General features: G+C 40.0%; 1 protein-coding gene across 3 annotated transcripts in view; it reads right to left on the minus strand.

Moving 5' to 3' along the window:
• The window catches only part of rsrc1 (arginine/serine-rich coiled-coil 1), a 121704-nt gene that overhangs the window by 69629 nt on the left and 25335 nt on the right, over window positions 1–26740 (minus strand). For all 3 annotated transcript variants that reach the window (XM_044202388.1, XM_044202387.1, XM_044202389.1), the window contains exon 5: window positions 6652–6688. In XM_044202388.1, coding sequence (XP_044058323.1) covers window positions 6652–6688 — 37 coding nt within the window. The remainder of the gene's footprint in view (window positions 1–6651; window positions 6689–26740) is intronic.

The raw sequence follows: 26740 nt of genomic DNA on the forward strand, positions 1-26740 counted from the left end.
CTGTCAATAAACCGTTTCAATATAAACACACACGCAGCGCCCACCTCAACCAACTCTCTGTATGCTGGAGTTGATATGCTCAATATTCATCTCATTATGTTTTTAAAGTCTTCATCTGTTTCCATTTTCTTTCATTTGTTGCATTCCACTCGGGTTTCCTCTTCATCTCCTCTTCTTCCTCTACGCCTCCCACCCACCCCCCCCAAACAAACACAGATATATCCCATACCCGAAAGAGGACAGGGGAAAACAGAGCCCCTAGAAAATGCAATATTTCTGTTTTTAATATCGCGGTCTATAAGATCAGGGCAGAGATGGGTTCCATGGCAATATGTTTATTTATATATTTTATAAGGAGGAGGAAAAAATCTGCCTATCAGTGTATGTATTTGGGGGGCCTGGGCCACTGTATCTGAGCTCATCTTATATGAAAAATAATGTTGTGTATGGCTATACTTTTATATATAATGGCAATATGGGATCAGGGCTCTTTTACAATGTGCCATACTTCAGGCTAGGGCTAACAGCATTTTATGGCCCGCCAGCAGTTCATCTTCATGTCTCAGGCAGGCAGGAGCACTGCATAATAATGTCGTTTCCTGCCCCCAAATGCTATTTCACAGGCCGGGGCTCATTTCTCAAACTTCACCACTTTTACAATTTCCCAAACTTTTATTCCCGTCATTATTACCAACAAGATTTCATTACGTATTTAGAATGTAAACAAGTCTGAGTAATGACACTCCCCCGTTTCTCTGGAATCATTCCCGCTGATGGCTCTGCTGCTATCTCAGACACACAAGTACAAACACACACACTAAAACATGCACGTGCACAAATACACAAAACCCCATGGACTGCAGTTTGCCCATCTACAACCATACAAGAAGTACGCATACATACACCCACGTAAACTGCCCCAGCCAAGATACAACTCAAAGGCAGTAATTTACTGCCCTATGCGCGTGTGCGTGCATGCACGTATATGTGCTCCCGTTCAAGGGGGAGGCGGTGGGGGTTGAGTTCTACTCAACTCACATAAATCATGTAGAAGAAAAATGAGCAAATGTGCAAGCTAACTCATCTTCTCCCCATCCGGAGAAAATGAAATTCACTGGAATACCTATCAAAACTGCAATCATCCAGAGATAATATCTTCTTTGGTCTATCTGCACTTTCCGATTTAATTTCCTCCATGCCCTTGACATCCAGCGATACCATTAAGATGAAGCACATACAGTAACGGAGTAGTTCTCACATTTTGATATATGAGATCTCTGCGCTTAATGTAATATCATCATTTGAAAATTAATGCAATCTTTCTTTTGTTTGGGGGGTGTTTTTTTTTGGAAACACTCGAGGAGTGAGCCACGGTCAGACAGGCAACAAGATGGAGAACAAGACAGTGATGGGGACGCATGAAGAAGGAGAAGCAGAAAAACAAATGATACGCGAGAAAGGAGGGAAAGACGGAAGGATACTTTGTATTTTGTGGAGACCCCCCCCCCATCCGTGGCAGAATGACATGCAATTACGTCTGGGCCTGCCCCAAGTCAGAGGTCACTCAAATTACTCCATCATTTAGCTGCGTTGTCGAGATGAGAGAGAGAAAGAGACCACCCCATCCCCTCCTCCCATGCTTCCACATCCTCCCAACCCCCGCCGCCACATCAAATATCATGAAATCATTAGTGCAATAAGCATGGAAATCTGTTTGCAGATTATCAACATTCCCTGGCTCCCCCTCCCCTCTTTTATCTGTCCAGAATCTCTCTCTCTGAGTTGTTGTCAGCTCTTTATCCTATACAATCATATTAGAGAGGAAGAAAGACAGAGAAAAAGAAATACAAAGAAAGAGAGAGATACAGTGAGAGATAAAGGAAGTGTTTAATGAGTCAATTAAAGTCTGACAACATGGACAGAAGCAGAATAAAGAAAAGAAACATTTACATATCATTCTGAGCTCCAAACTCTCTTAAACGTCTTGTGTTTTACACTAAGACGACTCTAAGTCAACTCACTGCCATATTTAGCGATGCCAGGTTTGTCACATTCTTGGTGTGTGAGTGTGTTATCCTGACTACAGCTGCTATTGCCTATCTGTCAGTAGGCGAGCAAGGCTATTTGGTTCAGTAAACTCTTCAACTCACCAAGGGACGCTGGGACGACATCAGCCATCCCTGAAGTAAGCCATGTGTATCAGCAATCAACACATCAACAAAAGAGATGGTTTCTACGCTACCTTTTCGGATAAAACAAACACACTTTCTTGATGCAGAGCGTCTTTGCACACATAGCAGTACAATATTTTTTGAATAAAATGAGGAGTGGAGGGCAGCTACCAGAGAAGCAGAGGTTTGAAGAGCAAAATCCTAACTTAGAAGAGCCAACATTAAAATTGAGAAATTGATGAGATTAAAAGATTTGTAATTTTTCTATTTTGTTGCCTGTTTATATTCCTGTGTCATCATGACATTTAAAACAATATGGAGCAACATGAAGAGAGTTTTTCACACTTTATACTGTACTGAGCCAGGTGATGTATCTCTGGATTACTTTACTCAACAAGTAGATTTTTACCATCCTGATGGCAATGACATCAAGTAAGTTAAATTACCGACCTCTTTTAGTAATACTGATACTGTGCGAGGAAGGGTTTAAAGGCCATTTGGACAACAATTGTTTGAGTTATTGACAGACTTAGTGCCAACATTAGCTTATAGCATTAGTACCCGATACAGAAATTAAAGGTATAATATGTAACATTTCCACATTAAAATGTCTAAAAACGACTAGACCTACATTATATTGCTGAAGAAATTTAAATGAAGCATTTCTCTGACAGCAGATTTAACAAAGAGGCAGATACAGTAATTCAGCCGATTGTGTGAAATGGATATTCTGTTAAGCAGGAGAAAATTTAGGTAGGTAAGAAATTCTGCTGGAAAAATTAGGGTTACTGCACAACTTTTAAGACTTATGGGATCAATTTAAGCTTTTGAATGGTGCAGAAACACTTAATGGCTTTGTTACAAAATAACTATGACTTTATTCAATACAAGAAAGATCCATTATGTATACTGAGCTGGCAAAACAATTCCACTTAAGCAATGTGGCTATTATAAAATTATTATCATAGTTTTTCTATAAACAAACTTTAAAAGGACCTTCTTATTGTTTTTACAAAAAGGCCTAATATATCCCATCAAGGCATGACACAAATTCTCCAATGTTAACACAGATTTGTCACTTCAGTTTTCTGTGAATCATGACCTCAACTCAACCTGCAACCCGGGACTGACCTGTAAACCAGCCTTTCCTGCTCCCCACCATCTATTCAAACTCCCATCCCAGGTACAATGACGTATCTCCCTTTCACCTCTGTTCTTCCTCTACCCCTCTCTTTTTCTATCCTTCCCCGGGCAGTGTGAGTGGTAGAACGATGGGTACAGCTGCTGATTGAGCCAGTAATCCTGATGAGGCTGATTCTTCATGTATTGATTGAGCTGCTGGCTTTCTTCTACTTCACTCTAAGAAGCTGTGCATCTGGACTGATTAGCTGCTGTAGGCCACCTCTTTCACTATCGCTCCATTTCTCCCACAGCAAGGAATCATCCAACTGAAACTTTGGTGCTTGTGTGTGCGTTCACATGTGTGTGTGCGCACGCTTGGACGTGTGTGTGCATGTGTGTACAAAAGCAGAAACTAAAGCAGAGCACTGGGAGCAATTAACTTCAGTCTTTTTCAGTCTGATAGCGTTTAGTCAATCTGCTGAAATACGAAAAACAAAACAAACATTTACAATAAAACAAATCTCATACCACAAATCTTAATTGCCCACCTAATTACTGTGCCAGTCATTCACTCAGACTGTTAACTTACCAGGAGGAGGTAACGTTAGTATTCATCATGAAAAATCAAGTGCAAGAATTATTTGAACAGAAGCTTGATTCATCAGTGTGAACATTTTACAAATATTTTTTTGTTAAGTAAACAAACAAACAGTTACTGGCAACTCCTGGAAATGATTTAAATTAATATTAGGAAGTAATTATCATCTGTAAAAATAAAAAGTGATTCCTTGATAGAGAACAGGTTCAAGGTAGCTTGAAAGGTTGAAAGAATAATATGACTTGAGCTTCGCGACACCATAAGGGTCAATATGGCTGATGCTAATCTTAAGAGCAGTAGGCTACATCAACAGAGTTATAAATGCCTGTTTCGGAATCTACTGGGATATATGTGTGAGAGTATAGATGGAAACAACATTTCGAACAGCCTGGCAACTCTACCTCAGAGGGAGACGAGCTCCATTATTTACAGTTTTCTGGCCCGAATTGTAATCAAGAGTCTTGCACTCCCCAGGCAGCTGACTTCTGCGGTACAATCTCCCCATAAGCATAAACACACCCATAAATTCAAACACTCAGTATTCAGGTATTCAAATTCCCAGAGACATATACACAAAAAATGCACTGGTTCGATGTGTGTGTGTGTAATGTTTAACCCCTAAGCTATCCTGATAAAGACACTGCAGTATCTAAGAATCAAATGCAAACATGTTATAATCTGTCCCTATAGGTCCACTTAATGCAAAAACTATACAAAACACACATGTAACCTGGCTACACTAACCCCTGCCAAGAAACCTAACATTAACGCAAACATACTCACATGTGCACACACCAATCCCAGATAGGACATGATTGTGTAAAAGACAATAGTAGTTTACATTACTACTGTATAACGTCAGTGAATTAGTATAAAATGATAATATGATATACAAATAAACAATTCAAGGCGACTTTGGCCAGATAAGTGCATTAGAATCAGTGCAATCATTTGTGACGTCTGTGACATATACAGTACATCTAGATTTATTTGTGTGCACTATATACTGACTCAGTAACACTTATGTCTTATGTCTATATGTCTTATAGTTCACATTCCTCCACTTGCCTTTAAGAGGCAGACTCATCTCAACATGAGACACATACTGCCTAATGTTTGCCAAAGTATAACTGTCAATACACATATTGATTAAAGCTGTTTATGCATATAATCCTCTCTTGAATAATTCACACCACCTTTTATGGAGTACCACATCAATCACACCTCCAGACCCACCCTTAGACATCTCCAAACCCAAATTAGACCATTACTATATCGTGCAGTTATATATTTAATGTCTTTCATTTTATTTATGTGTCCGAAATCTGAGTGAGAAATCTATAAACTATATAGTGGCCTCAAAAAGTCCCACAGTGGAACAAAAAAGTAGCATCAATGGCACATACACTAGTTTTTGCTACCAATTTGACGACTCACTACCACTCACTATAGAGTAAACTATTGATATGTATTATTTGGGTGCAGTGAATTAGTGAATGAGTGGTTTTGGACACAGCCAAAAAGACCACTGTACCCAACCAGTGCCTCTCTATCTCACATGTCCTAAGTGCTCAAAGCAGGACACAATGCTTTAGATAAATAATTATCTGTATTATATATTATACATGCAATAATAGTATGAATGCACTTTGGGTGCTACTTGAAGCAGTTTTGATGTAAACTGTGAGCAAAACACAGGCAAAACAACTCCACTCATGAGTCTATTCCCACTTCAATTAGAGTTCTGAATACAGTCAATAATAACATTAAGGAACAATTCTGCGACTGAGCTTGCCGACGACGAAATCAGAAGTCAACTTTATCTGATCTTCCGCTCGCTCAAGTGGAGAGTTACTGCGAACTGTTTGAATTTCGGGGTCAGTCATTTATGTGGCATATTCAGGGTCATTTGCGTAGCGCGTGGTGGGGCGGGGGGTCATTTGCGTAGGGTGCTGGGAGCTGCGGTTTAGTATGCAGCGAGGCAAGGGAGGGAGGGCATGTGACATCCACAGAGAGCCAGGACCCTCGCTGACCCCTGTCTATAATTCATCCCCTGGAATATGGGGCACATCAAACCTCGGTTCCTTCCTACCCAAAAAGAGGAGAGAGAACCTTTTCACTTTGTTGCACGCCACTCTGACCCCGTATTAAAGCAAGTAGCAAGAGAAACCCCTGGAAACGTTGGCCATTAAATTTTCAGGGCTGTCCCAGGAGAGCGTTTCCAGCAGGCCCTCAATTCGTGGATGGGAGAAGACTGAGGAAAGGCCCCATGCTGACAGAAGGAGGGAGAGAGGGAGGGTGTGTGTGTGTGTGTGTGTGTGAGAATGATTCCAAGAGTTGCTGTATGTCTGACAGTTAAAAAAAAAAATTCTCCTTTCATGCATCCATGTGCAAACAGGTATGCACACATGCAAAAATCCACAACTAAATGCAAAAATGAGGGAGAACAGAGTGGATAACCTGTGTGTGTGTGTGTGTGTGTGTGTGTGTGTGTGTGTGTGTGTGTGTGTGTGTGTGTGTGTGTGTGTGCAGAATTTGGGGATAAATGAAACACTAATATAAAAGCTGGACCAGGCCCTAGGGGAGACACTACCCTCCCTCTGTCCCTGTTTTCTCTGTCTCTCTCTCCCTGCCTGTTAGCTGCAGGTATTCAGCTCCAATTCCGGAGGTTTCATTAGGAATGCAGATATCAAAGTGCGTGTGTGTGTGTGTGTGTGTGTGTGTATGGGGGATAAAAGGGGGGTGTCGAAAAGAACTTACCAGATGTTCTAATCTGCCTTTGATGTTCCCGGCGTCCCTGCAACACAACAACACATTTCCCCCACTGTAAATAAAGTGCCGACACAAAACATCATTTAATAAAAAGACCATTTTTGCAGACGCACACACACACACACACACACACACACACACACACACACACAGACACATCCGAAAAATACACACACAAGAGACAGAACAACAAACTCTATTCAAATATGCTTTATGAACATTTCTGAACCAATTTCTGAATATTGTAACACATTAAATTGGAACATTACCTGTGGCTAATTCTGAATTAGGGTTGCAATTTGCGATTATTTTCATTATTAATTAATCCACCCATTATTTTCTCAATCAGCTGATTCATTGTTTGGTCTATAGAATGTGAGCAAATAGCAACAAATGGCCATCACAAGTCTCGAGATGATAAAATTTACTTAAAATGTCTTGTGTCTGACCATCAGTCCAAAGATAGAGTTTATTTTTAGTTTAAGGAAACCAGAAAATATTCACATTTGAGAAGCTGAAACCAGTACATTTTTGCTTGAAAAATGACTTACAGAATAAATCAATTATCATATAGCTGCCGATTAATTTTCTGTCGGTCGACTACTTGATGAATCGGCTAATTGTTTCAGCTCTAGTTGGAATACAGTCAGCAATTGTCATAATCATCTCACTGTGTTTCTCTTTCAGTTATCAAGTGAGCAGGATGGAAAAGGTTGTGCAAGAAATTGATCTTGATCACATCAAAAGGAAAAAAATAGATAATGAAGAATTATCTTCATTGTAGCCTTTCAGACTGAAGTGCTGTGTGCGTTTGTGTGTGTTTGTATCGACACCAGACAGAGATTAACTAATATTGTCGCCACACTGCTGGCAGTCATAATAATAATTTCCAAGTACAGAGACAGAACTCGGAGCTTATTATCTATGAATTAATAAAAATGTGTGTGTGATTATCAGGGTAGCAATGGCAGAATGGCGAGCTGAGGAAGTGGAAGGGGGTTGGGGCAGTCGGTTTTAAAAAGAGCAAATTGGCAGTAAATAATAGATGCAATTTTGGCACATTTCAAATTTGCAGCAGAGGAAATCAACAGATCAAGAGAACACAAACAGGCCTCGTCCCCGATCCCAGCACCCCCCATCCAACTCTGGCCCCCATTACTGACAACTCCACCCTGGCCCTGGCTGTGTGTGTGTTTGCGTGTGTGTGTTTGCGTGCGTGCGTGTGTGTGTTTGCGTGCGTGCGTGCGTGCGTGCGTGCATGTTGAGAGGGAGGAAGGCTTATCGACAGGCTTCAGTTGCTAATGCAGCCAGCAGCATCACAGTGTAAATCTACACCATCTCTAAAATTACATACTGTCTAATCCATCCCACCCTCCACCCCTTTCTCCCTCATTTCCTCCATCCATCCATCGGGCCAGGTCCCATACCCAGTGTGACCACAAACCTAAGCCATTCCCACATCATCAACATTTCTAAATAATGGTATGAAGGAATGACAGAAGTGCTAAACAGAAATATAAACAAAAGTAAGAAACAACTAGAAAAGAAGAGGGAAAAAAAGTCATGAAGAAAGGATGTTTGCTTGTTTATTCTGTGCTCTGTCAGTGAGCCACATGCAGACAAGTCAACCACTTAAGGCAAACTTCATCTAGCTGTAATTACATTACATTCTGACAAACACCCCGCCACATTCATTATACATGACGGGCGCCCGGCAACCAGACAGCAAGACATTTGTTACCGTGGTGACAGTGTGTGTAATCCGCTAATGAAGCGCAATTAGTGAGAAACAATCTAACACAGGGGAGACGCAGTGCTCGATCCCTCCTTCTCCACTCATTTCCCTTTGCTTTTTTCTTCCCCCTCTCTCCCCTCGCACTCCTCTTTTATAACTGCATCTTTTTTCTGTCTTATTTTTGTGATCCAACCTTTATTAAGCTCTTAACTTGCATTTAATCTCCCACTCTGTAATCTGTTGTCTTGACTCTATCAAGGGCAAGCTGTCCAGCACTGTCCGCACCAGGACCTAAGGGATCACTCTATCCATTAGACGCACACACACCATTTTATATCCTCATCTCTCTTTTCAAAACATCATATAATCTGCTGAGGTCTTCAGGGACAGAGCTTTCCTTTTCTCCTTATCTCTCTCTTCCCTCTCTCTCTCCCTCCTTTCTCTGTGCCTTCAACGCAGAGGCAGCATCGATTTTTGAATTACGCCACAATATTAAATAATTAATATACTTGCCATGATTGATGTTTTGCATTAGGCCAATATTAGGTTATCAATCAAAATCCACTTGGTTTAATGTAATAATATTGAAAATGTGTCAGTGCCTGTTCATCCAATTTGTAGTGGAGGCAAGCCAGATAGTAATGGTGGTGTAGCACAAGGCCTCAGAGACACTGTGGCCTGCTTACTACAACCATAGGAGCACATTATAGCCCTGGCACACAGCAGGAGGGAGGAGGGGAGTGATGGAAGGAGAGATGAAGAGAAGACATGGAAAGTCAGGAAAGAAGCAGACAGACAGTGATTCGTGATATGTTGTGAGAGACTTGGCATGCTGAGAAGGCATGACAGTCACGCCACGTATTTTAGTTTGTCCTCAATCAAGAAACTGAACTTGTAGCACATTCAAAATCTTACTTAGTGCTATATACAATATATATATTAAAATATTCATTCACAAACGAACAAGTAAAGTAAGTTAAAATCAACCTAAAAACATACTATTTTTCCTACAGTATGACTATAAGAATACGTATATCACTGATAGTCCATAATCATTTTATAATTGTGCGGAAATAATAGGACACTGCTATAGCTCAGGTGGTACAGCAGGTTGGTGGTTCAATCCTTGGCACGTCCTGTTTACATGTCCAAGTGTTCTTGAGCAAGAAACTGAACATCAAATTGTTCTCCAATTGTTCTGTTGTTTTAAATAGAAGCCTGCCAAAATCAATGTATTGTTTAACCATTTAGTCACTGACTTAAATCAAGAAGAAACTGGAACAACAGGCCTTTTTCACAGCAGACATTTTGACTTGTTACAGTAGCAAAAGCACAGGTGTTAGTACTAACATTAACTGCGGCTGTGTTCTATTCAAATGTCCCAGTAAGCCGTGACAGTGTGATAGTGAGCCAACATATACCAACAATACCAGGACCCCGAAACTGAAGAAGCTAAATGGAATTCAGCCATAACTGATGTTATTATTTACACCTGTGCTTTTCCTACTGTGACATGTCACAATGTCTCCCTTGACAAAAGGCCTATAAAAAAGGGAAGAAATTGATGTTCTAAATCTTGACTGTCTCAAGATACACCTACAAGCATTATGCATTATAAACAAAAAAATGTATATTTCTATGATTCACACAAGGCCGCATGTCAGCTCTGACACACAAATCTCTAAATGCTCAATCAAAAGCTAGTTTGGTGACCACCGATCTTAGACCTGTGATCTATGAAATGGCAAACTCACTCAACGAAGGCTGATAATGTTGATAATGTGCACATTCACTTGGATACAGGACAAACACAGCACTGCAAACGGAAATATTGTAAGCTCTCTAAAATGTAATGACGCAATGTTTTGACCTTCAGTCAGGCAAAACAGACAGTTGTCAGTCCTTACATCCAGCAATTTGTTTTCTTACATTTTTGGGAACTTGCAATATTTCGTGTGCAGACTACCTCTCTTTTCCCTTCGAAATAGCTACAAGGCGGGGGTGAGGGGTGCTGCGGAGACACAGAGAGAGTAATGTATAGTTGTTCCAGGAAATGGTAATTACTTATCTAAGGTCAATTAAGTAAAACTGGACAAACAAGTGAGTGTTAAACTGAGCCCGGGCAAGTTCAATACTGACCAATTTAAGATGGTCACTGGATCCATCACACTGTCTGCACTTTTCTGCTTTCTCATTCCAGCTCTTTTATCTCCCTCGCCTCTCCTTTCATCCACTCCAATCGCATACTTTTTCCTCTCGTCGTCTCACCAGTGCATTCTCTCGGCCTCCATCACTCACAGCACATGTTCTGTTTCACCGTGTCCAAACCCTTTTCTGTCTCTTGCGCTCTAACGAGAATCTTTAAGCTGTTGCCTCATCTTACCTCATCTCCTTCTCTGTGTCTCTCTTCCCCTGTCATTTTGCCCTCTCCCAATCACCCACCTGCCTCTCTTTCTCTGCTCTCTCTCCCTCACACCACCCCTCCCGCCCCATCCCTCACCCTCCAAACCCTTGCACTCCCGCTAGCAGACAATTAATTACAGAGCCAGCACCAGATGAGTTGTCATTTGCGGTCAAGTTTCTAATAATTGCATTAGGTCTTCAGGTTTTTCTAAGATGCCCTCCCCTTCTTTCCCTCACCCCTCTCTTTTTCTTTCTCTCTTTACTTGAACCCCCACCCCGACACAGCAGAGATAAATATCTTTAGTCAGTCAATGGAGGCGACAGAGGGACTTAAAATGCAGAGGCAGTCATTTGATTTCCAGCTAACAGAGCTGCCCATTAGCCCAGCACTCATCAGCCATGCATTACCTTTCAGGCCTGCTGTCCTGAATGTGGAAGATTTAACCCTTTGACTGCCCACTACTGGCCACTTTTACAACGTAATATCAGGAATACTTCAACTGGCTCTCTTCCACTAGCCATACTAACCCCTTTAACTGTCCCCTATATGTGCCAGCAACCACTTAACTGTCCTTTACTTGCAATGGCAGTGTGGGGACAATAAGGGTAGGCGCGCTGGTCAATCAAAATTATCTTCACGGTTTCACTTTTGTGGCTTTGCCCTTTTCGCATCCCATTATTGCGTAATATCACCCAATTTAATAATTCATAACAGAAAACAAAAATAGTTAAAAACTCAACACAAATGGTGTTTGTGTCTCTGCAATGGCTCCATCATACTCTGTTTACTACGTATGAGATTTATGGATAGTTAATAGTCATAAACATTATTGAACCAGAAGATCTCACAGTGACCTTGAAGCAACATTTAAAGCATCTACCCTAAAAATATTAGCACATTTTAACACATCGCTGCATGCTTTCACACCCATATGCTGGATATTTACTGACGAAAATTTTAAAAATTTGTTATATCTGAAAGTCAATATAGCAAAACTTCTTTTAGGTTTAAGTTTGACGAAATGTTCATTTTTTGCATTTAGAGCTGCAACTAACGATTATTTTCATTAGTGATTAACTTGGCAATTATTTTCCGAATGAATCGATTACTCCTTTGGTCTGTAAAAATGTTAGAAAATAGTAATAAATGCCCATCAAAATGTCATGATGATGGCATTAAATTGATCTTGAAAACCAAAAGATATTCAATTCAATATCACATAAAAACAGGAAAAGCAGCAAATCGTCACAATTGAGAAAGCCAGAACTATGGAAAGTTGGCCATTTTTGCTTGAAAAATTACATAAATGATAATCAATTAAATTGATACAAGAGAGTTAAAGATTAATAATCTTTTTAATCTTAAAATGCCAAGACCATCATATGGATGAATATGTGCTAACTCTACTAAACTCCTTAATATGAAATCACCATCATCATGCAGTTGTCTTAAATTTTAATAAGTAGGAGTCCAGAATGAAGCTGTTGGAACACATATAACTTTTTACTAGGGAAAGATTACAAACCTATGACCACGTTGAAAGCACTACTCAGCTTTTTTTTCTGAAAGTGTACCTCTTTCTTTTTCTTGGTATAACATAGCTGAAGAAATAACATTTTGGCCTACAGCAACCTCTCAGCCCTTAACCTGATATCAGTCAGAGATAGTGATGAGAGGAGCAAAAAAGAGAAGCTGCAAAGGGAAGACAGGACACTGTAACGCTATGAAAGAGACATCATTCATAAGAGTGTGTCTGTGCGTGTGTGTGTGTGTGTGTGCATCCCATTTGCAACAGTTGCATGCTTTGTCAAGCATGTCATTGAGCATTCATATGTTGTTTGACTGCTGACAGAATGGCAGGCGTATTTATTAAAGAGTCAATGTGATGGGGACACAAGAGCAAGCATACTCACACTCTCTCTCTCACACACACACACACACACACACACACAAATAAAATACACAGTGCACTAATACACAGTCCACATCAGTGACATCTGCCTGTTTAACTAATAGAAGGCAAAAGCTTGATATTAAGCAGTCTAGGGACACACACACAATAATACAGGGGGCTCAGCTTTCCCCCAGGCCCGATTGCCATCTCCATAGCTCCTTTTTAACAGGGCTGCCAATTGAAATTGAAATTGTATTCTTGTGTATGTACTATCAGAGCTACCTCTCAGGGTTTTATCCAGCTAAGAGGATGGCTGGGGGGAGACACACACACACACACACTCACAGGAAGGGATAATGCAGGGGTAAGTCAGGGGCTGTCACTCTTCCATGAAGAACACACAAGAGGAAACAAAACACAGACTTATGCTTCTATGCTTTCTGTGTAATACAGCATGTGTACACACCCACACACACACACACACACACACACACACATATACATACATTTGCGGATACACAAACTGCCCCCTTTCCCAACAGAGGGGGCTCTACTTTAGCATAATCCCAAAATGGTGGAGAAAAGCAGTCCATTAAAAATGGGGCTAACAAATTCAGCACTTTATGTTTCTCTGAGGGAGGGTTAAGTGCAGTCAATAAAAAAAGAGGAATAAGAAAGGAAGAAGTTGATTCATGGCTGGCCTTTCTGCTCTCTGTGATAAACACGCACACACACACCTGTTCATATGTGTTTTATATCTGACACCTGTTCATGGACAACACACAAGTGAAAGAGTGCAAGAAACACTTGTGGAGCAGGAGTTTAAGGACTAAATTTCTAGAATCTTTGCAAGATTTGTATTACTTTAACAGACAGGAGTGTGTCTCATGATTACTTATCATCATCATCATTTATAATAAGAAACAGGTGTATTGCCACTCTGCACCAGAGGTAAAAATTTGAGATACCTTTTCATTAATAAGCACTTTTATGGCTACTGTGTAAGCAGTACCTCCAAACCAAACACCACTTGTTTATCCTACACAGAGAATTTTCCGTGAATTAATTTTGTGCCACCTTTACAAAAACATGACTTATGTCAGTAATAATAAAATCTAATTTAAGACCTCTGGCTTGTTGAACGAGGTGGACATTAAGAGCATAATCAACATTAAAAAGAATGGAAGGGCAGAAGGGACCGATTATGGAGATGAAAGTCATACTACCGGTGTTACGACTAACAGCTTTTGTGTGAACTGGTGACTTTCTGTCCTTGTGAATACTTTATTGTTCTTTTTTTCTAGAGCTAGACTGATAAATCTTCCAGGCCGATATATCAGCCGCTATTAGCTTACTGTGGATATATATTGGTATCGGTGTATATGTTGGCTGATAAGAAGAAATTGAAGGACAGAAGTGACAGAAATTTAGAAACAGTTTCACCATTGCATAGTTTTTTCAGAGAGTAATGACAAGTTTATTTTTACATTGTAAAATGTCCCTAATATTGACATCAGTATTGGCCTCAAAAATCCAGTATTGGCCGGCAATACTTCTTTTATTAAAATTTCACAACATACCATTCTGATGTGAAATGTTATCAACAACACTTTTTCTGTCGCATTTTTAATATGGAAGAAAAAACTCTGTGCTTACTTTAGGCAGAAGTAGGCAGATGGGGCTTTGTGCCTGTGCTTAGGACCTAACACATGTTCACATTTATTTATAAATCATGCATCAGTGGGTCATGGTTGAGGAACCATCCTCAACTCATTTTGAGGCAGGAAAAACTGAACTGACAAACAGATCCATTCACACACGTATTTAAACACACATAAAACATCATAGACTGAGTGCGTCTCCCTATGGACCACCCATATCTCCCTCTTCTCAGCCTATACACACCAACTCAGTGCTGAAGGGAATTGAATACTGGGGCCAAGTTTTCAAGAAAATTTACTTCTTTTTAGTGTGTTACATAGAGGGAGAGCAGGACAAAGACAGAAAGAGAAAAAGCAAAAGGGAGACATGGAGAGCAATCAATTTCCCTGTGGTTTCTTCAATAGCCGGCTGTCCTTTTCATACCTCCCAATTAGAACCTTTCCTAATCAGAGAAATACCTCTCCATTATTGAGACGGAGACAATGACACTCCCCAACATTTCCGCCTGCTCCAAAACTCTGTAGATTGCAGTACTGGTACACAAAGAATAAAGCACTGGGCTATACGGCAGGGGGGACGCTTGTGTTAAAATCACATGTGGAAATCTTTTGGCTCTCCTCGCGGCCCCAGGAAAACTGATGGGGAACAATGGCAGCCCGGCACAGCATCTGTCATGGCACAATATAAAAAGATGATCTTGGCACCGACTGGACAAAAAAAAAAGAAAAAGAACGAGAGAGAGGGAGGAAGACAGGGGAATGGAGGGGAGGGGAAGGGGAGGGCCAGGCGAGAGGTAATTCATTTGCAAATCAGGCCCTGGCGCTCAGGTCTATTTCAAGCTGCCAGTGGGTGCCAGGAGTTAACAAGGTAATCAGTTTCAATCCTGCCCTTCAATTGTACATCACACCCTCATCCAGAGAATACCCAGGCCTTTCTATAGGGGCAGAGGGGGGAAATAGCAATCTGGCTGCCGGCTGGCTGCACACACAATACACACACACACCTGAAGACAAGTGTGTACACATATACAGGCACCCACGCATTTGCACGCCCACACCTACAGTTTATTAATAGCCATGATTCGACAACATGTTCTTACAAGCAACTTTTCCCAGAAGTAGAGCTGAAGCAATTAGTTCATTAACCGATTGACAGAAAATTCTGATAATTGTTTAAGTCGTTTAATCAGGCAAAAATGCCAAAAATTTGTTAATGCCAGCTCCTCAAATGTGAGAACTTACTGCTTTTCTGTGTTGTATATGAATTTAATTTTAACACCTTTGAGTTTTGGACTGTTGATTTATCACAGTCCCTCTCTTTCTCTCTTCTCATTCAATCACTGTTTGCTTGTTTGTAAATGTGTCAACGCCATAGCCATATTTCAAATTGCCGCTTCCCATAATGTCAGAAAACCTCAAAAAAATTATAAAATAATGCCCTTTTTCTAGGAATTTAAGTTCTTGCAAAGGGGCCAGCAAACAGACTGCAGTACTTTTAGGTCATGTTTGCATTGTTTACTGTAACCCTCTTTGATAAAAACTAGTTAACTAAACATTAGAAGTCTTCCTTCTTCAAAAACCCTCCATACACACTGTTAGTCTCAACCTCACCAAATGAGAAAGTAGCAACAGGGACAATACTTTTCTGAACTTTAAGTGGTACATGCAAAATGGTAGAAAGAAAACAGCAAGCTAAATTTGTCCTAATCCTTTCTTCCTCTCTCTGTATCCCTCTCTTTAGCCTGTGTCAGCTGTAACCGGCTGGCCAAGAGGCAGTTAGCACCCGTTAGTCCCTCATCTGCATAATCAATATGACAACCTTATTTTTCTGATGCAAACAGGATTTTGCTGCTGAGCTGTGTTTGTTGATGTGTGTGTGTGTGTGAGAGTGCCCAGTCTGCTTCTGGCCAGCCTCAGTCATGGCCCTCTTTAGCCTTAATTAGATTAGGTGCGATTATCCCGGCTCTACCTTACAAGTGTACAGGCGGGATAAAGTGGCCACAAAGGCCAGCCTGTCACAGGGACCGGGCTCTGGTCTGCAGGTTATCAGGGTCCAGGGAGACACACCACGTACATTGTTATTCATATCATCTACACACCGTTTTCTACGGTGCCTTTTTCACTTCTCTTCATGCACTGATCCCCCCGTCCATGTCTGTGGTGTCAAACTGGCGTAATCACTGGCCAGGATAAGTCTGTCTTTTTTCTCTCTTTCTGTCTGTCCATCAGAAGACAAAACAACATGGCCCCAAGCTCTCTGCAGTCTGGTCAACAGGGAGAGATGTCAGGAGTGTGTGTGTGTGTGTGTGTGTGTGTAGACTTCAAGGAAAAGTGTTACAAAGAAAAGTTAACCCCCAAGTCTCACACTAATGCAAATAGACGAATAAACACACACCACTGACTTACATGCACACACAGATACCTTGGACAGAGTGGTTGCTACAGCTCACATGCTGACACCTTGCAAACAAAATCTCCATTCGACTCAACACTAGGGCTGGGTGTCGAACCTCAACACCAAGTCCATAGCACAGAGTATAGAAAACTATCACCAAAAATTGGCATTGAATGTCTTGTCAGACAATCAGTGCCAACATGTTTACTTACTCTGTGATGAAATAAGTGCTGAGTTAAATTAAAATCCAGCCAAGTTTAGACCATTTTATTCAGGCAAATTTACTTATTATAAAGACTTATTTGTCTTTTTGTGTTTAGAAAATATTTAAAAAACGTGCGTGCCATAACATTGGCTCCAACAGCATTATTCAGTCTGATTCATATGTGTTTGAAAATTTAACAAGACGATTTGCTACTCAGATTTCAGTCGGTCTGCTAAGTGTGTATGTGGAGAAAAAGAAGTGAATTATTTCACTCACTGCTGATTAGACAGCAGTGCCAAAGATATTTATACAAAACTGTACATACTTTCCATGTTGTCAGATCTGGGCATAGAAAGAGGCAGAAACAGAGAGGCAGGGGTACATGAAAAAGGAGAAAAGGGCTGAAAGATACTGAGATACTGAAAGGAAAGATAGATTGATGAAAACCTGAAAAAAAAGTGCAAAGAGCAAAGTTTCTGATTTAAAGACCAGAAACAAAATGAATGAGTTGGTCCATTTATATAGCACATTTCATACAACATGTGTAGACTCAATGTGCTTCAAAATAAAAGCAAGCAAGAAAAATCATGCATACAAGATAACATATAAGATAAGGAGGTATTACATATATGGAAACATATAAGATAAGAAGATAAGATAAAATAACAAGATAAAATGATATTACAATAAAAATTATTATTATTAATTATTATTAAAAAAGGAATAATACTGATGAATGAAAAATACTGATACTAAGATAAAAAAAATTACCCATTAACCACACACTTTAAACATAACTTAAAGTCTGCTTTTAAAAGAAGATACTGTTGTAGCAGACATTTGTTCATGTGGCAGAGAATTCCAGAGTGTAGGACCATAATGACTGACTTTACCATAAGCTGATTTAGATTTGATTCTAGGTAAAGTGAGGAGATTTTTACTGTGTATTCAGTGAGCATGTCAGCGATGTAGGAAGGTGCTAAGCCATTCATAGCTTTAAAAACAATAAGAAGTATTTTAAAATCAATTCTTTGTTTTACTGGGAGCTGGTGAAGAGACGTTAAAATAGGAGTGATGTGTTCAAACCTTTTGGTTTTATTTAACACCTGATTTGTCAGTCAGCTAAAAGTGCATTACAATAATTGAGTCTACTGGAAATAAAAGCATGAACCACCTTTACAGAATCTAATTGTGACAGGAAGCATCCAACTTTAGATGTATTTCTAAGATGATAAAAGGTTTTCTAAAATCAAAAGTTTTTGGCATGCTCACAAGGTTTAACCGACAGGGGAGATAACAAAGAGTGAATCTGGTGCCTCAAAGCCTTGGGACCTACTAAAAGAATATCTGTTTTGTCCTCATTTACCTGTAAAAAGTTTTTGGCCATCCAATACTTGATATCAGCAATGCACTGGATGAGGTCATTCACTGGGCTAAGGTAGTTGGCAGAAACAGATATGTATAACTGTGTGTCATCAGCATAAAAGTGATATGAAATGTTGTATTGCTGAATGATGGACCCAAGTGAGAGCATATATAAGTTAAATAGCAGTGGACCAAGAATTGGTCCACCAAGAATTGGTAAACATCAAACAAATTGTTATATGACAGATACATATGTAATTATTGGTAAACAACATTTTCAAGATTTTTTCCCAGGAATGGAAGGTTTGAGATTGGTCTATAGTTCTCATAAACAAATGGATCAAGATTACTCTTTTTCAACAGCGGTGTAACAATAGCATGTTTGAGACATGTGGGGAATATTCCAGAGAGTAGGGAGGCATTAACAATATCAAGGACAAACAGATGAAAACATTCTTGAACAACTTAGTAGGCATTAGGTCAAGAGCACATGTTGCAGAACTGCTGAACCACTTCTTGTAGTTCACTATGTTGTATAAGGGTGAAGGTGGAGAGAGTGCTGGCAACATGACACTGAGTGGAAGAAGAGTGGTCACACAGCAGGTCTAGATATTATAATTAACCTGCAATTTGGTCTAATGCCACTTGGACTCAGATTTGCAGCAGGTTCTTTTTAGTGCCCTCATTCTTTCCACATTCTTCCAAGGTGCTTTTGTTATACCAGAAATTGACTTTTTTTAATAGGCACACTTACATCCATAATTTGTGTTACAGAAACATTTAAAATTTTTGACTAAAATGACCAGTTCTTAGCTTTAAACATTTGATTATTCTATGTTTTTTCCCAACATTTGCCATATTGTGACACATCATTATCATAAAATATTCTGAGAATGACTTTAACCCTATCGCCCAACCCCAAGTAGAGCTGTCATACAAAAATAAGACTACATATGCCCTACTGGCACACAGTGGACAGCAGAAAAGAGTCTGCAGTGTGTGTGTGCCAGTGAGTGAGACACAAGGTAAAACAACTCTATTAGAGAACCGCAGGGACTAGGGCAGGGACTAGGCTGGCGAGAGAGCAAGACAGAGCACATGAGAGTGAAGGAGAGCAAGACTAAGCGAGACATTAGTACAAATGAATTAAACATCGGCCAGAGATCTAAACTTCTGCTGAAAAAGTGGCAGACTAAATGGGTAGGAGGTGAGGGAGGGAGGGAGGGAGGGAGAGAATGAGAGGCTTCATTGCTTTATAACTTGCCACTCCCGTGGCTACTCAACGTTCAATATGAGCTGTGTACCGCCAACTCTATCAGTGACACAAATGAGTATTTCCATCCTTCAGTGATCACAATCAAGCATACACGCACTTGTGTGACTGTAACTTTTTTGTTTCAGCTCATTTCTGTGTGAAAGAAAATACTGCCGATTTCAAACTTCCACTGAGAATGATTATTATATGCTTCTCTCAGGCAATATTTACTTCCACAACTGAGTCATGGTACTTAACTGTATGTCTGGAATGCTGTTTATCCAGTCTGAAGGAGGTATTCTTGTAATGATCAATGCCATTAGGCAAGACCTGCAGAGCCGTATTTCTGTCTCACAGCAGCAGAGGTCAAATGCATGACGAAAGGTACTCTCTGCTAACTGAAAACTCTCCTCTGCTCTTCTCCCTGTCTGTCTATCTTTCTCTCTCTTCTCTATGTTGTTTTGTCTGCTCTCTCCAAATAAAAAGAACACCTCTCTCTATAATGTATTCTCACTCTCAGCCTTTCTCATAAAGACTTCAGTCAACACCTTTCCTTGCCCCTGGTGCAGATGAATAAGCACTGGAGTCTGGAGAAAATTAAACATTAACGGTGTGTCTCTTTTACACATCATTCTCCATAACAATCTTCTCTTTTAGCTACACTGCCTGCCTTCACCACCACTCTGCTTTCACCAAACCAAAACTACCCGCTTTTCCAGAGAGAGAAAGAGAGAGAGAAAATACTGAGGGCAGAAAAACACATTTTGTTGACAAGCACATTTACATAACCCTCCTAAATTGGAGCTGGCCTGTCATGTTTGCAGCTCATAACCTGCTGCTTATAATCCTGCCTGCATCCTCTTCTGATCCATAAAGCAGAGCAGCCAGCCACTTCAACAGCAGCCAGGACTGCCATCACTAGTTCCTGCTAAGACAGGGCCGTAAAAAGAGGAGAGGAGAGGAAAGGAGACGAGAGGAGAGGAGAGAAGAGAATAAAAGAGAGGAACAGGGTAATTGGATTGGGGGATCTTCTATTTGGCCGGGTCTGGTCTCTGTCATCATGCTCCAGGCCTGGCTTCTGTCAGTGCCTACAGCAGGTCTCAAACACATCAACACACCCAGTCACACACACAAATCTAAATGTGTTACAGCACTGAATCGCTACCCAGTTCAGGACGCAGACTGTCCTGTTCACTGCTAAAGCCTGCAGGGCGTCTAGTGTGTGTGTTTTTTTATGTGTGTGTGAGTGTTTGCATACTCCTTTAACAACTCACTAAATGGTTAAACAGATTACAGAGCGTACTAAGTGGATTGTCACAGCTCTCTATCGCTCACTCAGGGTGTCTCTCCTGCGATTATAAGTGGCCAGATTTCTCTCCCTTGCTCTCCACACACACACACACACACACACACACACACAGAACAGAGAGAGGGGTCATTCTCAGGCATAGACAGCATTTCCTACAGTACAGTTAGTTGAGTACAGCATTCATCTTTGTGTCTTCTAATCTGTTTCCTTATAACATCTGTGCTAAAACAGATTTTTAATGCCTCTATCCAATTTCCCTGCATGTATGCTCACCTGTTTTTGTTTTCTACTTGACTGTAGCAAACTGTGCTAATCCCTTTCTGGACTAACAATACTTGATGCCTGGCACTGCTGTTTAAAAAAAAAAAAGGAAAAATATCTTGAACTTCAGAAGGTAACTTTAATCTAACATGGATTATACCCTGCATTGTGTGTCTGCCTGATTATACCCTGCATTATGAGTCTGCCTGTGTCCACGCGAGTGTCCATGTGACATAAATATTGTCATTTGGTCAAGTCCACAGACCGTACGCACATTTCTACACAGCACATGTGTGAACACGCTGGCACATGCTGTGTCCATCTATCGGTGCCCTTGTCCATTGTGGAGTTAATTTGGCATTTAGTAGCCATGAGAAATCACCTATACAGACTGAGCAGTGCCAATGACCCTTTCACATTACAGTTGTTTAATTGAGCGCTGAAATAAAGACTTATGGAACTTTGATGCAAAACACATAGTCTAGGGCTAGAAGTTGCATAGGCATACTGTAAAATCACAGCAACCCAATAATAATTCTATTGCAATTTTATAATAAACCTATATATTTCCTGCCTTAAACTCAGGTTTGGAGCAGTGGCATGGAGCCAGGTCAGATGACCCACATTCAGACCAATGAGAAAAAAACAGGTTTGTCCTGCATCACTGTGTAGGTCTTAACAGGTTATTCGTCTGTCCTGGGAGCGTGTAAATAAATGTCCATCTAGTGAAAATTGAGTTTATAAGGCCAGGCTGTTTTCTATCCAATCTATGCTCATTATCTGTATGGCAAAAGGCAGCTAATGACTATATACAGCCATGGGCCAAGAAACACTACAGTTGCCCTGCTCTGTGTGTGCATGTGTTTGTCTATTGGGACCTGTGTGTGCGTTGTCCACCCTTTGCATGTAGGTATCACTCCTATTTCACCCACCCTCATCCAGCCACCCAGCCCCCACCCAAACTACACACACACACACATGCACATCTACTCCTCTTCAGCTTCACCCATGTCTCTTCTTGCTCCTGGCCACTAGGCTACCCCCCTTGACGCACACACAAATAATACACACACTTACAGCTCATTGATTTAAGTCAACGTGAGTGTATCCTAACCTTCCGAGGACGGTGTTTGAAGTCTCTCTTACCTCCCCAGACCCGCTCCCAGAGCCAGACACAGCCTAGAGTCCTGCAAGAGTGCAGACATACACACACACACACACACACACACACACACACACACACACACACACACACACACACACACACACACACACACACACACACACACACACACACACACACACACACACACACACACACACACACACACACACACACAGCAGCAGCAGCAGCAGCAGCAGCAGCAGCAGCAGCCAGTGGTCCCATCCACACCACCCATACACACACTCCCAACAGGCTGAAAAAATGCCGCAGGCAGGGGCTACATACGCACAAACACACACACACAAACGCACTTACTTTCTCTGTGTATTACCAACACTAATGAGCTGATAGATGTTCAACAGAGGCAAAGAAGCAAGACAATCATTTCCTCAGTGAGGCAAGGAGGGAGGGAAAATCAACAGCAGTGAGTACGAATGTGTGTGCGTTTGTGTCTAGGGTCTTGTTTTATTTTCTCTCTGCCTCACAGCCTCTAGGCTTCCAGAGGTTAAGGCTGAGCGATGGAACAAAGCTAGCCAAACTGAGGCCTGCGGGTCCTGATGAGACCCCTGTGGTGAAGCTGGGTTCTGTTTAGCTTGTCAGGGGAAAAGACAGTAATGAGAGGAATTACTAAACAATCACATTCACAGAAAGAGATGGGCATGGGCGGATTGGTGGGGACGGCTCTATGGACAAAAATGTCAGGAAAACATGCTTTATTTGAAAGACCTAAAAAGAGAAACTCCACCATCATAAAATAAGCTATTTTACAAGTACGAACAATGGATGCTGTTGAAGTGCTGCCCCTCGCTAGCAGAGAAAAACTCCTAAATGATTTTTTCATAGACAAAGACATCAAAAACGGCTTTAATGAAAGGTAGGCAGTCATTTCTTTTCTTTAACCCTAAGCTCATTATACCAACTCCAGTTTTACATGCACAGGGAAAAGACGGCTCTCTGCTGCCATGAGAGGTCTCCACACTGGCCTATGTGTCTCCGCTCCCCAGCCTCTGCCTATTTCTCACTCAAATGACATGAAATTGAGTTAGATGGACCAACACTCCCCCTGTGACATGGCACATACAAGGAGTTCAGCCTAATTGGACAGACCTCTCTGATTGAGGATGTAGAGTAAGGCAGCCAGCCCACGTTCTTCCACTACTTTGGTGATCAGTTACAGAGGAAAGCAAAGAGGTCAACACCGCCCAAAGGAAAAGGTGAAGACTTCTCTTGAAAGCAGACAAATTCTTTGACAAAAGGAGTCGAGTTTGAGGAGGGTGACGGACATGGAAAGGGAAATGAGTGAGAGTATGCATACCTGTGTGTATGTGTGCATTAACATTATGAGTGAACCCCAAAAAACTGGGCCCTGACTGTACTCCATCCATACTCCAACCAAATCTCTTCAAGTCTGATCAAAGCCTGAACCTCTGCAGCACTTGATGATGCCAAAACCTTTTAAAACACTGCCTTGTGATTAAAAATATTTTTAAAAACCTGTCACTTTTTCTGGAGAAACAGCCATCTGTTAACTGTAGTTTCTACATTTCTGCTCATTAATTACAGATGGGAATTGGGTCGAAACATCAGGTGAAGAATGCTGTTACATTCAAATTATACTTCTGTCAATTATCTGCCTGGGGGCAGATGCGTACTTGTTAACACAACACATTGTTTGTTTTCTCCTGCTTCGATTTAGGGAAATAGAAAAAAACACTGAAAAATAACATTAATAAAATTAAACCTGACCTGACTCGAGCCAAGACGACTTAAGAGAAAGTATCGGGTCCACTTGCATGTAGGTTGAGAATCAAAGCTAAGTTGTGTGCATGTGTGTTCATTAATGCACTACACTATAATATTTGGATTTCCCTCATCTTTGTAATTTGTCCATAATATACTTCAGCAAATCCCCGGGGGCTACATGGAAAGATTGTTGAGTAGTTCAGCTAATTTGAAAAAAATAAAAATTATAATTTGGTAAAAGAAAATCTGCATATTTGTGTTTAGGAGAAAAATAAACACACAAATAGAATTACAAATTGAGGGTGATCATCATATTTTTGTCACAATATCCAAGTAGCTGCCAGCATGCCTCAGTTTCCCACCAACCCGAGTCAGTTAACACCACATTCTGCAACTAAGAGTGTGTGAAAATTAGTTCGCAACCAAGCAGAGAAATAAAAATAGATCCCTAAAACTGGATAAATGGTTAAAGAGTCCAGTTTCTTCAACTCCAAGTGGTGATAGTATAAATGCAAACTTCCAGGATCGTATGAGAAAAATATTGGAACTATATCCACTTTTGTATAAATAATAGTGTTAAATAACATCCAGTTTCATATCAATTAAAATGAACATATTTGAAACATGACGGGTGGTGTTGATGAAGGGGTACTTGAGCACATCTGATAGAGCTGAGGGGCTACGTCAGACAAAAAAAAAAGGTTGGGAACCACTTGGTATATTTAATTTAATGCTGAATATACAACAATATACAATATGCAACTAAGCCTTCTTATTGAGAAAACGATCAATGAAGAGAAAAACACAAACAAACAGTTTTAGGGCTGGTTAAATACTCTTGTGTTGTCTCTGTAAATATGAACCCAGAGGATTACACAGAGCAAAGCTGACCTACTGACCCTGTACACTAGTCTGGGTAAACACACACACACACACACACACACACACACACACACACCCCCATACAGACAGAACCCTACAATCACCCACTTACCCTTTGCCACTGGTGAAAGGCAACAAGAGCTCTTGACAACAGCTCGTCTTCTTCAATAAATTTTGCATGAAAACATGCCGCTGGAGCACCAAGTTGCTTGCTGTCATACTAGAGGAGTGTTAAATGTTTAATGACGACAACACCACACACGTGCGCGCACACACAGAGTCAGTGTCAGGGTGTCGGCTCTGAGGGGCCCCTCTTTCATCCTGACAGCCACTAAAGCTCCGGAGCCTCTTCTCCACCCCGCTCCGCCATCAACATCACACTGCTTCACTCCTCTCGCACCACCCAGCAAGGAAACCTGGATGTAAATGAGGTTGGAGTGTTACAGTGTGTGTGTGCATGTGCGTGTGTTTGTGTGTAAGTTGTGAGGATCAAGGGCTTACATAAAGACCCTACCCCCATCACCATTGAGAGCAGATGAAGAAGAATGGAAGAGACAGAGGGAAAAGAAGTGGCTTGTCATAGACAGGATATACTGCAGAAAGCCTTGTTTTACATTTTCCTGAAACATCTCACTGCTTTTGCCTTTCTTCTGCTAAAGGAGGACTTGTTAGGCATCTAAACTCCTGTGGGAGCATCTGGGGAATAACAGGAACATCCATGTCAGGTAGCTTTTGGACGGTGATAACATATTATCAAGGTCCACAGGTAGACCAACTTAATGTGAATTTTACTCATTTAATTTCACTGTAAGTATGGTGATAGAGACACCTAAAGTCAAAAAATAGAAAAGGAGAAAAATTATCTTGTTAGCTAATTTCATCATGTCACAAAATATGCATCCATTTAAAATGAAATGCCACAAAGTGCAATATAGTGTATTTTTATGTAATAATCACATTACTTTGACTTCCTGGAGCAGAGTGTGTCTTTTGTGATTACCTAATACTGTTCCAGTGAATGTAAAATTCATGTTAAAAATTACAACAACCTAAACAATTATACATTTTTGAACAATCCACCCACAGTGTTTCTTTTTCTAACTGATAAATTGTGAATTAAAGAAGCAAGAACCTTTAAAATATCATTTAATTGTGACTTGATCTGACAAAAAACCTGCATGCTATAATCTTTTATGCAAGATTATTATTTGTTTTTCTAATCAAAAAGAGCAAGGTACATGTAGCAAACAGTCAAGTAACCATCTTTAATACCCAGATTTGTTGTAGTAGTTGTAGTAGATTTTATATATATATATATATATATACATACATATATACATATACATATAATATATATACATATATATACATATAATATATATACATATATACATATATATACATATATATATAAATAATATATATACATATATATACATATATACATATATATATACATATATACATATATATATATACATATATATAATATATATATACATATATATATATAATATATATACATATATATAATATATATACATATATACATATATATATATATATATACATACATATATATATATATATATACATACATATATATATATATATATATATACATACATATATATACATATATACATATATATACATATATATATATACATACATATATATACATATATACATATATATACATATATATATATATATATATATATAATATATATATATATATATATATATATATAATATATATATATATATATATATATAATATATATATATATATATATATTT

Source organism: Siniperca chuatsi, linkage group LG7 (assembly GCF_020085105.1).
Source record: "Siniperca chuatsi isolate FFG_IHB_CAS linkage group LG7, ASM2008510v1, whole genome shotgun sequence".
Taxonomy (NCBI): domain Eukaryota; kingdom Metazoa; phylum Chordata; class Actinopteri; order Centrarchiformes; family Sinipercidae; genus Siniperca; species Siniperca chuatsi.